The 15,653-nt window shown below is 46.8% G+C and overlaps 1 protein-coding gene across 2 annotated transcripts in view; it reads left to right on the forward strand.

Annotated features, from left to right (window-relative positions):
• The first annotated feature begins 13,291 nt into the window (after positions 1-13,291).
• The window catches only part of CFAP45 (cilia and flagella associated protein 45), a 29,220-nt gene continuing 26,858 nt past the window's right edge, over positions 13,292-15,653 (forward strand). Inside the window, exon 1 of one of the 2 annotated variants that reach the window (XM_007976552.3) lies at positions 13,292-13,510. Coding sequence is in view for 1 of the 2 variants with exons in the window: in XM_007976554.3 (XP_007974745.3) it covers positions 14,308-14,310 (3 nt within the window). In the remaining variant the exon portion in view is untranslated. Of the gene's footprint in view, positions 13,511-14,238; positions 14,311-15,653 lie in introns of those variants that run through there. The other variant, XM_007976554.3, reaches the window with a different exon arrangement.

Below are 15,653 nucleotides of genomic sequence, written 5' to 3' on the forward strand. Positions count from 1 at the left end.
TATTTGTTGAATGAATGAGTGAGCATGACACCACCCTCATGCTCCTCAGCCCCCTGGCTTGGCAACACAGCGCCCAGCCAGCCCAAGGGCCTAGCAACCCAGCCTGTCGTCAGATCTGAGATACAGCCCAGCTCATCTGTCCACTTCCAATGCTTCCGGATTATTCACTTCCAAAAAATAAACACCCAAGAAGCTGCATTTCCTACAGACAGAGGAGAGGAGGTTGGAGGGCAGATTGCATGCTCTGGATGAATGAAAGGTGATTTGAGGATTTGGGGGAAAAAGAATGAATGGGAGGAGGGCAGGAGAAGAGGCAGGAGCCAGCTTCAATTCATTTGCTCCTTGCCTTCAGACTGGAAGTGGAAAATCACCGTGGAAGTGGAGGGAAAGTCGGCTTGGCCCATGGTGGCCAATGGAAAGGAGAGCTGGGAAGGGAGGCAGAGAAGAGGAGGAAGAGGGGGAGAAGGAAGAAGGTTTCAGATGCTCCACCCAGTTTGGCTCACCTGTGGGTAACAAGCATAGCTCTCTGCAGCCTATTCATATGCGTGTGAGTGTGCATTCAGGTGTGTGAGAATTGGCAGGGCTAGGGCTGGGGACCGGAGGGTGGGGTGCGGTGCAGGTGGGAGGAGATGAATCTGTGACTGTGTGGAGGCTGCCTGTGAGTATGTGTTTACCAAGGATTGGGGATAATGGGTGCAGAGAGGTGTTTGTCCTGCGTGCGTAGGCATCTGTGTGTTTGTACATGGCTCTGTGAAGAACAATATGTCCCATTCCTGCCTCAACAGCTGAAGGAGGCCTTTGAGAGTTTGGCAGAAGGCCCAAGGAGCAGTGGAACGAGCAAAGAGCTGGATGATAGGACCCCAGGGAGAGAACAATAAAGGGCCTGGGATTAAATTTGTTGAAGAAAAGGCTAAAAGGGTGAATTAATAACTGTCTTCTTGCAAAGAAATGGGTTTTAGTCCCAGTGGCCAGGGAGGTAGATTAGACGAAAACGCACCAAAGGTGCTTCTAGAGAAATTTAGATGAGACGAGGAAAAATGATTCTCTTGACTCTGAAGGTTACTAGCCTTTGGAATCTCTTAAGGGTCGGGAGGAATGTCTTCAATAATAGGACAAATCGCATCTTCTTGCAGAGAAAAATGGGCAGTTCTGCCTGGGAATGGTCATATACACACTCATTTTTTTCATTCATATATTCATTCATTTAACAATTATTGAGGTCCTACTTTATGTCAGACTTTATGGAGGATGTGGATTATTAATACGTGATCTCTTTGCTCAAAGAGTGCATAGTTCTGTAGGGGAGATACAATACAGATAGAAGCCATAATGTTTATTTATTTTTTGAGACAGAGTCTCGCTCTGTTGGCCAGGCTGGAGTACAGTGGTGTGATCTCGGCTCACTGCAACCTCCGTCTCCTGGGCTCAAGCAATTCTTCTGCTTCAGCCTCCCCAGTGGCTGGGATTACAGGCGTGAGCCACCACGCCCAGCTAATTTTTGTATTTTTAGTTGAGACGGGGTTTCACCGTGTTGGTCAGGCTGGTCTCAGACTCCTGACCTCAAGTGATCCACCCACCTCGGCCTCTCAAAGTGCTGGGATTACAGGTGTGAGCCACAGCACTGGCCAGAAGCCACAATAATTCAGAAAACCTGTGACATGTGCCTTTGGAGAAATGCAAATAGGGCTTTGTGGGAGGACTACTGCCTACCTCTCAATGCTCTGGATGAATTCCTGGTACTGGTAGTGATGTCATGGAGTGCTGAGGCTGCATACCTCAGGGATCATCTCCCCGATCAACCCAGGGGAGTGGGAGAGCCGGTTGGCGGGACTGCTCTGGAAAAAGGAGCAGTCCCTGGCTTTGTGGTCACAAGTCAAGTTTCAGTGTGGGATGAGGGGCTATTTCTTTCCTGCCTGGGGTGGGGAAGGGCAAAAAGGCCTGAGTCAGGGTGAGAACCAGGGATTGGGTAAGGACAGATCAACATCACTGGAACTGGGGGTAGGTCTGAAGGGGTCATATAAACACCTCCTCAGACACTGGGACTGTCAACTCTCAACTGTTTCACATCACTGTTGGCAGGACCTGAACTTTTTCTTTTTCTCTTTATCTTGAGACGGAGTCTTGCTCCATCACCCAGGTTGGAGTTCAGTGGTGCGATCTCGGCTCAATGCAACCTCTGCCTCCCGGGTTCAAGCAATTCTCCCTGCCTCAGCCTCCCGAGTAGCTGGGAGTACAGGTGCCTGCCACCATGCCTGGCTGATTTTTGTATTTTTAGTAGAGAAGGGGTTTCACCATGTTGGCCAGGCTGGTGTCGAACTCCTGACCTCAAGTGATCCACCTGCCTCAGCGTCCCAAAGTGCTGGGATTACAGGCACGGGCCACTGCCCCTGGCCTCTCTCCCATTTTATAGGTGAGGAAACTGAAGCTAAGAGAATAAAAGTAACTTGTTGAACCCAGCTAGTAGAAAAACAGATTTAAACTTCTGACCACTGAAGCCCAAGCCATTGCTCACCCAGTCATGGGGCTCCCCTGTGAGGTAGCTGACCCTGGGGAAGGGTTCAGCCTGCAACAGGCTTGAGCTGCGGTTTCTCTGTGAGTGGAGGCCCAGGGTCACAGTGGAGGAAGGAAGAGGTCAGGTTTAGGAAGAGGTGCAGGAAGTTCAGTTCTGCAGCCGCCACTCCTCTGAGGCAAGCGAGGATCTGGCAGCTTTAGATGAGAACTAATGGAGAGTACCTGAGATCCAGCCCCTGGATCCTACAACTTGAGGTTTGTGTCCCCAAGTCTCCCTGATCTTTCTGGACCCTCCTCAGACAGCCAACTTTTATCTCCAGCAATAAAAGCTACCACAATGGTCAGGACAATACTGAGAGTTGCACTTTCAAGGCATTAGCATATCTGTTAATTCCAGAGAGGCTTGTCTCCTCTTGGTAGGGCTTTAGCAGTTTTACACTGTTTAGAGAGAAGAGAAGAACTAAGCCTAGAGACTAAGTGATTTGCCCAGGGTCCCAATGTTCTCAGGAGTAGAAAGCATGTCTTATGTATCTTTGTGTGGCTCACAGGCCTCAGAACAGATAGTGTTAGGCCCAGGAGGAGCTCCGTCCAAGTTCATTGTATTGAATTGGTTCTGTACGCACTAGAATCCGGGTCTCTGGACTCCTGGTCACTCACTTGTTGAAAATACCCAAAGTCAAGTGTACCCCTGGAGATGAGTTTGGCTGTAGACTACAGTGGACACAGGGTGGTGGGATACCCCAGTTCCTATCCTGTATTTTCTCCTAACCCTGCTACAAGGAATCTGAACTTCTTAAAACTTGTTCTGTTCTCTAAGTGACGTCCTCAGACTGCCAGCATTGGACTCTCCTGGCGTGTTGATTAGAAATGCAGGTTCCATGACGTGGTCTGGTCATAGAGACACAGGCCCAGTGGTCACTGAGGGATGTGGTCTCTGCATGGGCAAGGCTGTGACTATCTTAATACCCTGCTGGGCCTCCACACGCTGCCTGGTAGAGTAGGCTTTCCACAAATAAATGTGTTAAATGAATGGAAAAAGAAAAAAAAAAAGAAATGCAGATTCCAGTTAGACTTATGAGACCTATGGACTGAGAATCTGTGGCAGAGGTAGCAGAGGTGGTATCTTGAATTTGCATTTAAACAGGCTTCCCCCATAATCCTTAGGCAGCAGTGACCTAGGAGATTCGGGTGAGAAGTTTCTCCAGCAAGAAAGTTGGTCCTGGCCTTGAGGCCCTGAACAAGAGTTGGCCCTACCCCCCACCCTGCACTGTTTGGTGACTGTGGCTAGGTTGCCAGGGGAACCAGGCAGTGTAACTTCCTGGCTTTGGCGGTTTTCCCCTCCTTGGCCTTATCTCAGCATCCGCCACCCAGTCCAGGGCCTGTGCTGGTCACGTAGGAGGGGAAGCTTGTGCCAGGCGTGCAGAGGCGTGTCTAGGATACCAGGACAAGGCTGGCCCAAGGACCTGGGGCGGGCAAGAGGGTGGAGATGTGGTTTTCAAGAAGGCAGGGAGGTTGCAGATTTGTTCATGTCTTTCTCTTTGGTCTGGGAGATATCCACACTGTGGGAATGTGGGGAAGGGGGTTGGTCAGAGCCTGGGGCTCTGTCTGTCATTACTCTGGCATTTCTACTCCTCATTCATGGACTAATTCCCCCTCCCTGGGAGTAGGGGCACCAGTAATACTGCGGCGTGGCCTGTGTCCCCTTTTCTCCTCCTTCCTCCTTCTGCTCTCTAGACTTAGGGCCTCTAGCAGCAAGCTCCCCTCAGTACTCCTCACTACCACCCTCACCCTAACATCTCTGCCACAGCTTTATTCACCCCTACTCATTCTCCTTGGTTCCAAACTTCTTCCTGTTCTTCAGACTCTCTCCCCTCTCCATGCCCTGTGCTGGGTCTCTCAGAAGGTAGCAGGAAGCCCTGACAGTCTTTAAGAATGGAAAAGAGAAAAAGTTTTGAAGAACGAGGGAAGGCAGGAAATAGTTGAATAAAATAATTCATGCATTTAAGTATTTGCTTATGTTTTAAGCCATACTTTGAAGCAGTTTTGAGAATTCAAGTGTTCCAGGAAGAAGGAGAATAATGGAAATAGTGAAATAGCCTCTCAGGCCTCTGTGCAACTTGGAGGATTTATGATCTGATTCCTGATGGTGTTTATATTACATTAAGAACAAATACCCCCCAACCCCGCCACCCCACCATATTCCCATGCTCTGGGGGAAAGAAGTGCAAAGAAAACAGCCAGACACTGTGCAGATTGATTTATCCAGAATGGTCTTATCTTCATGGTATCTCTCTTTGGGGCTATTACCCTATCTCACAGATAAGGAAACAAGGCCCAGGTGGTTCAGCAAGTTACCCAAGGTCTCTCAGCTTTAAGTGGCTGAGCTAGGGTTGAAAACCTGCTAATCTGTTTCCAAAATTAGTCACCACTTCTCTTCTTCACTTTGCTCCCCTGGGGAATACAAATCAGGGAGACTTCTTCTAGGATATCCTAGACGGCATTATTGACTAGGAACCAGGCCAGAAGAAATGATGCTGTACTGAGGACCGAATGGACATTGCAGAATTTCTTTATGGGGAGGTGGGCACCTCTAAAATGGGAGCAGAGGCTATACAGGGCAATGCGGACAGTTCCAAAGGAAGGGGGGACCCCTATCCTGGAGAATTCCCAGTAGTTAGCAAAGGAGTTCAAAGGAAATGAGAAATAGACCATCATTAACACAAGCTGTGTGCACTTACAAAGACTCTTCTACAGGAATGTGGAAACTCCATGTCTCATTCCAAATCTATGGTCCTGCTATCCACATCCCAGTTTCTTCGCCTTCTTCTTTCACATCCAGCTTCAGCATCTCTGATCCCTGCACTGGGAGGTGCAGTTTCCTAAATGCGGTTCAGAGAAAGGGGACATGGAAGAGAGGAGGAGAAGGCAGGGGACGAGGGGGAAAGGAAGGACAGAGCAAGAATCACAGAACTAGTCTCCTTTCTCATTGTTCTTAGACAGGAGGCATGCTAGAGTAAGAGGCTAGTCTTTTCATTGTAACCAAACGGCCATGCTGGACCTTGTCTCCCAGACTCCTCTCATTTAAATATGCTTATTCATCAGAGGGCCAAAATTCCTATCTCTCCTACCTCCGCAGTGCGGGGAGCACCTCAGGGCCAGCGGGTGACCAGCACCCAGTTCCAGTGGCCATAAGATAGAGGTGCCAGGACCAAGTCCAGCCCAAGATTGCTGGGCTCTGCTCCTGGCTCCTCCGCACCCAGTTCCTCTCTTGGCTCCGAGATCCTGGCCCCTGGCTGAAAATCAAGCTTTATTCTGAGACTTCTCTGGGAGTAGGAAGGGTCAGGGAGCCTGATGTGGGGTTAGGGTTGGGCAGAGAATCTGGACCTGCCCTCTTTCTCAGGCATCTTTAGCCTCTAAACTTTCCCCATTGTTCTCAGTCCTTGGCTTTCTGGGCAGCGAGAACGGGTTGAAATGGGATTGAGAACTAGAAGGAGAGTGAAATGAGAGCCCGGGGGAAGGAAAGGGACTCTAAAGATGCACAAGTAGAAATGGGAGAAAGAAAAGCTGGAAAACAACGAGGAGAAGAGTGAGTGGAGCTTGGACTAGGTTGGGAGGTGAGAGTAAGGACACCCCTGCTCCCCACCCTCAGCAGCACCAGATATGGCTGCAGTTTTGAGCCAAGTTTTCCTGAGAAGGGGAAGGTTGCCTCCCCGCTTATCAGGGTGGACCTTGGTTTTGTCAGGTATGAAGCTTATACAATTTCGAAAGCTCCATTTGTGAAAAACAACACAAAATTATTAAGATTAATTACAGAAGTAAACATTTGTTTTGAATAATAAATTCGCAACAAATTACAAATTTTAAAAAACCTGGCAAATACTATAAACATCATAAGATTTAGAAAAGTAACACAGGATTTGTATGAATTAACTGCTTGAAGCAACTCTAAAATACAGTAGTTTTATCCTTACATTTTTGCCTGCATATACTTTGTCTCTTCATATGACAACAATGTTATATTATTCCCTACAGAGAGAAGAGAAGACAGTTCAGTCTTTTCTCTGGCATTGTGAGTGTGGGAAAAACACTCAAAGTGCTTTTCCTTATTTTCTCACTCAACAACAACAATCAAGGCAGACAGAAGACTTCTGTGATCAAATGTGGGGATTTTCTCCCCACCAACAAACAAGCAGTTGATTCTGCAGCAGATACCAGCTCGAATGCAATTCATGCTATCTACCTGGAGAAAGTGTCAGATCCTAAAGGTTGGGGCCTCAGCCTCCAAAATTGCTCCTTGCTTCAGACAGCAGTCACAAATCTGGGTATCCGGAACTTCTGACTGACCAGCTTCAAGTTGGGGTTCCCACAACCCCCTCTTTGGGTTCAATTCATTTGCTGGAGCAGCTCAGAGAACTCAGGGCGACATTTATGTTCACTGGTTTAATATAAAGGATATTGTGAAGGATATAGATAAAGAGATGTGTAGGGTGAGATATGGAGGAAGGAGTGTGGAGTTTTCATGCCCTCTCCAGCCCCCTCCAACCAGGTGTTCAGCCATCTGGAAGCTCCTGAACCCTATCCTCTTGGGCCTTTTATGGAGACTTCATTGGATAGGCATGACTGAAGCATGGACATTGTGTAGAAATGCGATTGGAACAAAGGAATTACTCTAATACTAACAGACTGACTGGGGAAAACCTGGCAGGACCTGTCTGTTCAGATTTCTCCTGGCCTTTCTGTGTAGCATTCCTTCATTTAGGCATGGGCAGGACTCTCTGGAATGAGGGTCTTGTGGCCCACAACCAGATTAGAGTGGTACCTTGGGCAGATGAAAGGAGAGCAGAAGAAGATCAAAGAGAGAGAGAGAGATTCTGTTTCCTGAGGCCTGTTTCTGAGGCCTAGAGCACCCCAACATTATAACAAAAGACTATCTATGGGAGTTATGAGCCAGGAATGGTGGATAAAAAAATATATTTAGATGATTGATAGATAAATGATAAATATCACAGGCATGGATTGAGCAACACTTCTATTACAGATTAGAATGTTTCACTTCACAGTTTTTTAAAAATCATGTCAATTTTTATGATAGCTGTCAATTTGGGAAAATTTGTATTAAATTTTTTATATGAGTTGTGTGATTTCAGGCCATTGTTCAGTAATTAATCCTAAGTGTTCTCTTTTTTTTTGAGATAGGGTCACACTTTGTCACCCAAGCTTGAGTGCAGTGGCATGATCTCGGCTCACTGAAGCCTCGACCTCCTGGGTTCAAGGGATCCTTCTGCCTCAGTCCACAAGTAGCTGGGACTATAGTCATGCGCCACCATGCCCGGCTCCTAAATGTTCTTTGAAATTGGTGGCACTCATTAACCAGTTTGTGATAGGTCCTCATTTTAGTGTACTAATGTGAATTTTACACAATCTCCACCAATGTCAATGTTTTATGTCAAATCAACAAGACATTTAGTGTTTTCCCAATGTATTCATGGAATTTCCTTTTTCTTATTGGATTACAAATAATCCAAATGCCTATTTATTCTATTAAAAATTTGTCTACCTTTTTTTTTTTTTTTTTTTTTTTTTTTTGAGATGGAGTCTCGCTCTCTCGCCCAGGCTGGAGTGCAGTGGTGCGATTGCCACTCACTGCAAGCTTTGCCTCCCGGGTTCATGCAATTCTCCTGCCTCAGCCTCCCGTCCTCAATTTTTTTTTTTTTTAATAGGGGTGGATAGGCTTCAATTTCACCTAATAATATAAAGAAACAAAAAGTAAAAGAAAAAATAGAGATGGAGTCTCGCTATGTTGCCCAGGCTGTTCTTGCGCTTCTGTGCTCAAGCCGTCCCCTTACCTCAGCTTCTCAAAGTGCTGGGATTACAGGCGTGAGCCACTGTGCCTGGCCTGCGTATTCCTGTTATTGAATGATAGGCAGATCTCATTTTATAGCACTGTGCTTTATTGCGCTCCACAGATATTGTGGTTTTTACGAAATAAAAGTTTGTGACAACACTGTTTGAGGAAGTCTATTGGCACCATTTTTCCAACAGCATGTGCTCACTTCATGTCTCTGTGTCACATTTTGATAATTCTTGCAATATTCCAAACTTTTTCATTATTATTATATCTATTATGGTGATCTCTGGTCAGTGATTTTTGATACTACTATTGTAATTGTCCTGGGGTACCACCAAACAGCGCCTGTATAAAACGCCAAGTTGAATCAATAAATGTGTGTATTCGACACAACAATATTGAAATTAGGCTAGTTAATAACCCTACAACGGCCTCTAAGCATTTAAATGAAAGGAAGAGTTGTTGTCTCTTACTTTAAATCCAAGGCTGATCCAGGTGAGGAGGCACGCCTATAGTACCAGGTCCTCAAGAGCTGAGGCAGGAGGATGGCTTGAGCCCAGGAGTTGGAGTCCAGCCTGGGCTATGTAGCAAGATCCCGTCTCTCTCTGAAAAAAAAAAAAAAAAAAAAAATCAAAAGCTGGAAATGATTAAGCTCAGCAAGGAAGGCATATCAAAAGCCAAGATAATCTGAAAGCTAGGCCTCTCGTGCCACTTAGCCAAGTTGCAAATACAAAAGAAATGTTCTTGAAGGAAATTAAAAGTGCTATTCCAGTGAACACACGAATGATAAGCAAAAGAAACAGCCTTATTCCTGATACGGAGAAAGTTTTAGTGCTCTGGATAGAAGACCAAACCAGCCACAACACTCCCTTAAGTCCACCTAGTTGGGCCAGGCACGGTGGCTCACGCCTGTAATCCCAGCACTTTGGGAGGCTGAGGCAGGTGGATCACGAGGTCAGGAGATTGAGACCATCCTGGCTAACACAGTGAAACCCTGTCTCTACTAAAAATACAAAAAAATTAGCCAGGCGCGGTGGCGGGTGCCTGTAGTCCCACTATTCGGGAGGCTGAGGCAGGAGAATGGTGTGAACCTGGGAGGCGGAGCTTATAGTGAGCTGAGATCGCACCACTGCATTCCAACCTGGGCAACACAGCAAGGTTCTGTCTCAAAAAAAAAAAAAAAAGAAAAAAAAAGAAAGAAAAAGAAAAAAGAAGTTCACCTACTCAAGAGCAAGGCCCTAACTCTCTTCAGTTCTATGAAGGGTGAGAGAGGTGAGGAAGAAAAAAAATTTGAAGTTAGCCGAGGTTGGTTCATGAGGTTTAAGAAAAGAGGTTATCTCCATAACATACAAGTGCAAGGTGAAGCAGCAAGTGCTGATGCAGAACCTGAAGCAAGTTATCCAGAAGATCTAGCTAAGACAATTGATGAAGGTGGCTACACTTATAGATTTTGAATGTAGATGAAACAGCCTTCTACGGACGAAGATACCATCTAAGACTTTCATGACTAGAGAGAAGTTAATGCTTCAAAACTTCAAAGGGATGGCTGACTTTCTTGTTAGGGGTTAACACAGTTGGTTCCTTTATTTTTTTATTTTTGTTTTTTTTTTTTGAGAAAAGGTCTCACTCTGTCACACAGGCTGGAGTGCAGCGGCACAATCTCAGCTCACTGCAACTTCCACCTCCTGGGTTCAAGTGATTCTCGTGCCTCGAGTAGCTGGGATTACAGGCACATGTCACCATGCCCAGATCTTTTTTTTTTTTTGCATTTTTAGTAGAGATAGGTTTTACCATGTTGGCCAGGCTGGTCTCAAAGTCCTGACTTCAAATAATCTGCCCACCTCAGCCTCCCAAAGTGTTGGGATTACAGGCATGAGCCACCACACCCTGCCAGCTGGTTTCTTTAAGTTGAGAGCAATGCTTACTTATCATTCCAAAAATCCTAAGGCCCTTCAGAATTATACTAAATTGGCTCTGCCTGTGCTCTATCAATGGACCAACAAAGCCGGGATGACAGCACATTTGTTTACAACATGGTTTACTGAATATTTTAAGCCCACTATTGAGAACTACTGCCCAGAAAAAAAGATTCCTTTCAGAATATTACTGCTCATTGACAATACATCTAGTCATCCAAGGACTCTGATGGAGATGTAGTAGAAGAGCAATATTGTTTTCATTTCTGCTAACACAATATCCATTTTGTAGCCTATGGATCAAGATGTAATTTCCAGTTTCAAGTCTTATTATTTAAGAAATACATTTTGTGAGGCTATAACTGCCATAGATGATGATTTTTTTTTCTGATGCATCTGGGCAAAGTAAAATGAAAACCTTCTGAAAAAGATTCGCTATTTTAGATGCCATTAAGAACATTTATGATTCATGAGAAAAGATCAAAACATTGAGATTAACAGGAGTTTGATGGAAGGTGATTCCAACTCTCATGGATGACTTTGAGGGGATCAGGACTTCAGTGCAAGAAGTAATACCAGACATGGTGGAAATAGCAAGAGAGCTCGAATCAGAAATGGAATCTGAAGATGTGACCAAATTGCTGCAATCTCGTGATGAAACTGGAATGGTGAGGAGTTATTTCTTAGGGGGTAGAATCTACTCCTATTCCATTGACGATGGAGCTTTAAAACAACAAACAAACAGAAAAGAGTTTACTCATGGTGAAGACACTATAATCATTATTGAAATGACAAAAAAAGAATTTAGAATATTCCATAAACTTAGATGATACAGCAGCTGCAGGGCTTGAGAGGATTGATGCCAAGTTTGAAAGAAGTTCTACTGTGGGTAAAATGCTATGAAACAGCATTACATCCTACAGAGAAATCTTTCATGCAAGAGTCAGCCGGGCGCGGTGGCTCACGCTTGTAATCCCAACACTCTGGGAAGCCCAGGCGGGTGGATCACCTGAGGTCGGGAGTTTGAGACCAGCCTGACCAACATGGAGAAACCCTGTCTCTACTAAAAATACAAAATTAGCCGGGTATGGTGCTGCATGCCTCGAATCCCAGTTACTCGGGAGGCCTAGGCAGGAAAATCGCTTGAATCCGGGAGGTGGAGGTTGTGGTGAGCAGAGATCGCGCCATTGCACTCCAGCCTGGGCAACAAGAGCAAAACTCTGTCTTAAAAACAAACAAGCAAACAAACAAACACAAAATTAACTGGGTGTGGTGGCGCATGTAATCCCAGCTACTCTGGAGGCTGAGGCAGAAGAATATCTTGAACCCGGGAGGCAGAGGTTGCAGTGAACTGAGATCACGTCATTGCACTTCAGCTTGGGCAACAAGAGTGAAACTCCATTTGAAAAAAAAAAGAAAGAAACGAGAGCCAACTGATGTGGCAAACTTCACTGTTGTCTCATTGTAAGAAATTGTTGCAGCCACCTCTGCCTTCAGCAAGTGCTACCCTCATCAGTTAGCAGCCATTAACACGAGGCAAGACCCTCCACCCACAAAAAGATGACGACTGTCGCTGAAGTCTCAGATGATTGTTAGCACTTTTTAGCAATGAAGTATATTTAAATTAAAGTCTGCACATTTTTTTTAGACATAATGCTATTGCACACCTGATAGACTACAGTATAGTGCAAATGTAACTTTCATATGCACTGGGAAACCAAATAATTTGTGTTGCTCACACTGTATTGTGATATTAGTTTTATTGCAGTGCTCTGAAGCCTGATCTGCAATATCTCCAAGGTATGCCTGTAGACACATTGCCAGGGGTTCTTCTCTGAGCCTTGACATGTGCTTACGTAAATGAGAGGCCTGAAGCTTAAGCATTGTTAGCTTTGAGATAAATTTTTATTGTATTTTATTTACTTTATTTTTCAAGACAGAGTCTCACTCTGTCACCCAGGCTGGGTGCATTGGCATGATCATGGCTCAGAGCAGCCTCAACCTCCCAGGCTGGGACCACCGGCATGTATCACTATGCCTGGCTAATTTTTGATTTTTTGTAGCGATGAGATCTCCCTATGTTGCCCAGGGTGTTCTCAAACTCCTGGATGCAAGCAATCCTTCTGCCTTAGGCTCCCAAAGTATTGGGATTATAGGCGTGTAATTGCCTGCTGGGAGGCAAGTCCCTTACACTGCACTCTGTCATTCCCTCCTTCCTGCCTTAACATTTTTTTGTTTTTCCTTGAGACAGAGTCTTGCATTGTCGCCTGGGCTGGAGTCATCTTGGCTCACTGTAATCTTCCCCTCCCGGGTTCAAACCATTCTTCTGCCTCAGCCTCCTGAGTAGCTGGGATTACAGGTGCCTGCCACCACCCCTGGCTAATTTTTTGTATTTTTAGTAGAGACGGGGTTTCACTATGTTGGCCAAGCTGGTCTCCAACTCCTACTTCGTGATCTGCCCACCTCGGCCTCCCAAAGTGCTGGGATTACGGGCATGAGCCACCGTGCCCAGCTCTTTCTGCCTCAACTTTGCACCTTTTCTTCAGAGAGTCACCCTGGGCTAAGATACAGACTTTCAGTTTGGACAATTATTTTTCTTGGCCTCAGTTTCCTCTTTGGTTACAGGGATAGTAACTACGTCATGCAGATGTGCCTGGGAGAATGGGGTGAAAAGAATACAGGAAGCACCTTGTCCACAGTGGGCCGGTTACTTGTTTTTCCTTCTTTCTTAGCTGCAGGGAAGGGGGTTCTAATGCCAAGGCGTAGTAAGGAAGATTCCCAGGAACAGAACAACTCCCTCTCTCAGTCCCAAGCCTCCCATGGACTGTGCTCCTTCTCTTCAGGCCTTCCCTTCTCCCTCTGATTAAGCCTTCAACACTTGGTGGGACTCTGCGCAGGGACACAATTTCGTACTCTTGATCCCAAAGGAGATAAAGGCTGGGAAATCTAGGAAAGGAATGTGAAGCCTGTTGGAAAAAGTCCTTTTAAAAGCAGCAAGAAGTGACCTTGTCTCCCTTCTTCCATTCCCCTGGGGCTTGTGAACAGCCTTCAGTATGCAAGTTGGAGTAAGAGCTTCAGAAAGACTGGCTGTGAGGGTTTGGAGAGACGTTTGAGAAAGCAACTCAGAGACTCACAGAGTCACACCAAGAGCTTAGCTAATCAGCACCGGAGGAAGACAAATGTCCTTGGTCTGGTGGGACAGCTTTGTGAGGCTTGGAGCACGCAGCCTACCGAGGTGAGTTCAATGCCAGCCCTGCAAGCTGGGAGGTAGAGAGGCCAAACCAAATTGGAAAAATGACAAAACCCCTATGTACTTTCTAGAACAGTACATACCAGCTAGGAAGTAGTACCCCAAGGTCAGTTCCTTAGCTTTTGACTTATTCTAATGTAGGGCCTCCATTTTTAATAAACTCTCCAGGTGATTCTTAGCCGGAGATTTGAGGCCCGCAATTTAAGAAACTGCTTCTGAGACTGCAGAGACATCCCCAGGGCTGGAAGTTCTTTCTTGACCCGACCAGACTCTCTTCTGCTGTGAAACTAGTTTGGTCTGATCCTGCTGGCTTCTCTGCAGATTACACTCATCAGGGGTTGGCTTGGCGCCTCCTGGGCAGTGGGGCAAGGGTAATCATAGTAACCTAGGTGAAGTCCCTGGGGAAAACCGTGACTGTGGGCCAGGCTCTTCGGGCCGCTGACAGAACTCCCTCGGCCCATGGTAAGCTCTTTAAGTTCGGGTTCTGACCTAAAAGTTTGGCCAAAGCCAAAGTGCAGAACAGGGCACGCCAGGGCGGGTCAATCCTTCAGAGCCGCGGTTGGGCTGGAGCGCGGGGCTGCAACGGTTGGAGCGACCGGCTCCGGTTCCTACGCCACCAGCACAAGGCAACTGCCCACTGGAGGTGGGAGGGGCGGGGCCGGGGGCGGGGCCTGAGCCGAGGAAGGCGGGCTAGTGGTTGCCACGGTAACGCGTCAACACCAAGGCCTTGGAGGCGCCCGGGCGGCGACAGAGGTCCGGAGTCAGGGCGTGTGGCTGAGGACATGGTGAGGGAGAACCTCAGATGGGGCCTCTTGTGTCCTGAATTGTGTGGGGGCTCTGACTGGGGAAAGTGGGGGCCTAGGGGAGGGCAGAGTTGGGTCTAAGGGTCGGGAAGGCCCAGGAGTAAGGAGAACACCTCTAGAAGAAGCAAGGGAGATCATGAGGTGGGGTCAGAAGGGGAATTAGGGATAGCGTCGATGGTGATTGGAAATGTGGAGCGCGCTGAGCGGAGCAGTTGGAGAGAAAGGGATGTCCCAACCCTCTCCCCGATGCCATCAGACTGGAGCCTCCGTGGACCAAAGATTGTGGATGTGGTGTGGGAAAAAACACTGGTGAGGAGGCCAGATAATGGGTAGTGGTACCTGTTTTGCCACTAACTAGCAAGGTGACTGTGGATAAGTCATCTAATGTGCCCGCGCCTCAGGTTTTTCTCCTGTTAGCAGGGCTTCGTGTCCCTCAGTAGATAGTCAATAAATATTTGGCAGTGAATGAATGAATGAATGAATGAATGAATAAATGGGTGAGTGAGTGAGGAGGGTCTCAGGTTTGCAAGGCCCGGGAGAGAGACTGGGACAGGCCTGTCAGCCTGGGTTTCACTGGAATGGGGAGGACCGTCAGGGTCCTGAAGGTTGAGAAGGCCCACAAGGCCTGGGAGGAATCACGAAGGGGATGCCTGGGCTTCAGTGTGTTGGTCCCAGAGGGGAGAAGAAGGGCAGAGGATAAGTGTTGGAGTCTTGGGTTATTGGAACTGACCTAGAGTGTCTGGGGCACAACAGGTGGCAAAGGTTGCTACTTGGGTATACTTGTGGACAAACTTCAGGCCCAGAGGCTGCATTGCTTTTCTGGGGCTCAGTGGACTTCAGAAGAGTTTTGTTAATTATTAAATAAACCTTCAACAAAGAGCAGTTCCTGACTTTCGAGGACTCCCTGCAGTGTTGTAATTGGGGTGGGGGGGATCCCTTTTCACTTATGTATTCTATTTGATTCAGTGTCCCATCTTCTCTCAGCACCTTACAAACCCAGTAGCGTATGTATGTACGTGAGCACCTACTGTCATGCCTGGTGTCTAAGGGCATATGGTAAATGTTAGTTCCCCTTTTGTCCTCTTTTAAAAATTTCCTATTTCCAAGCTCTCACAGGTCATAAGTTGCACCTGGGCAGACTTGTGGACTTCAGAGCACTCAGATCGGGGATTCCCCATCCAGGAGCCACTCAGGGCAGGGGTTTGACTCACTGACTGAGCCCCTTTGAAATTCCTGGGACAGGACTGGGCATATGGACACTTTTGAGAAGCAGTGGGTCTAAGTTAGTGATCTCTGGTAGGCCAGGTATGTGTGTTTGTGTACAT

The sequence above is a fragment of the Chlorocebus sabaeus genome, chromosome 20, assembly GCF_047675955.1.
Source record: "Chlorocebus sabaeus isolate Y175 chromosome 20, mChlSab1.0.hap1, whole genome shotgun sequence".
Classification (NCBI taxonomy): Eukaryota; Metazoa; Chordata; class Mammalia; order Primates; family Cercopithecidae; genus Chlorocebus; species Chlorocebus sabaeus.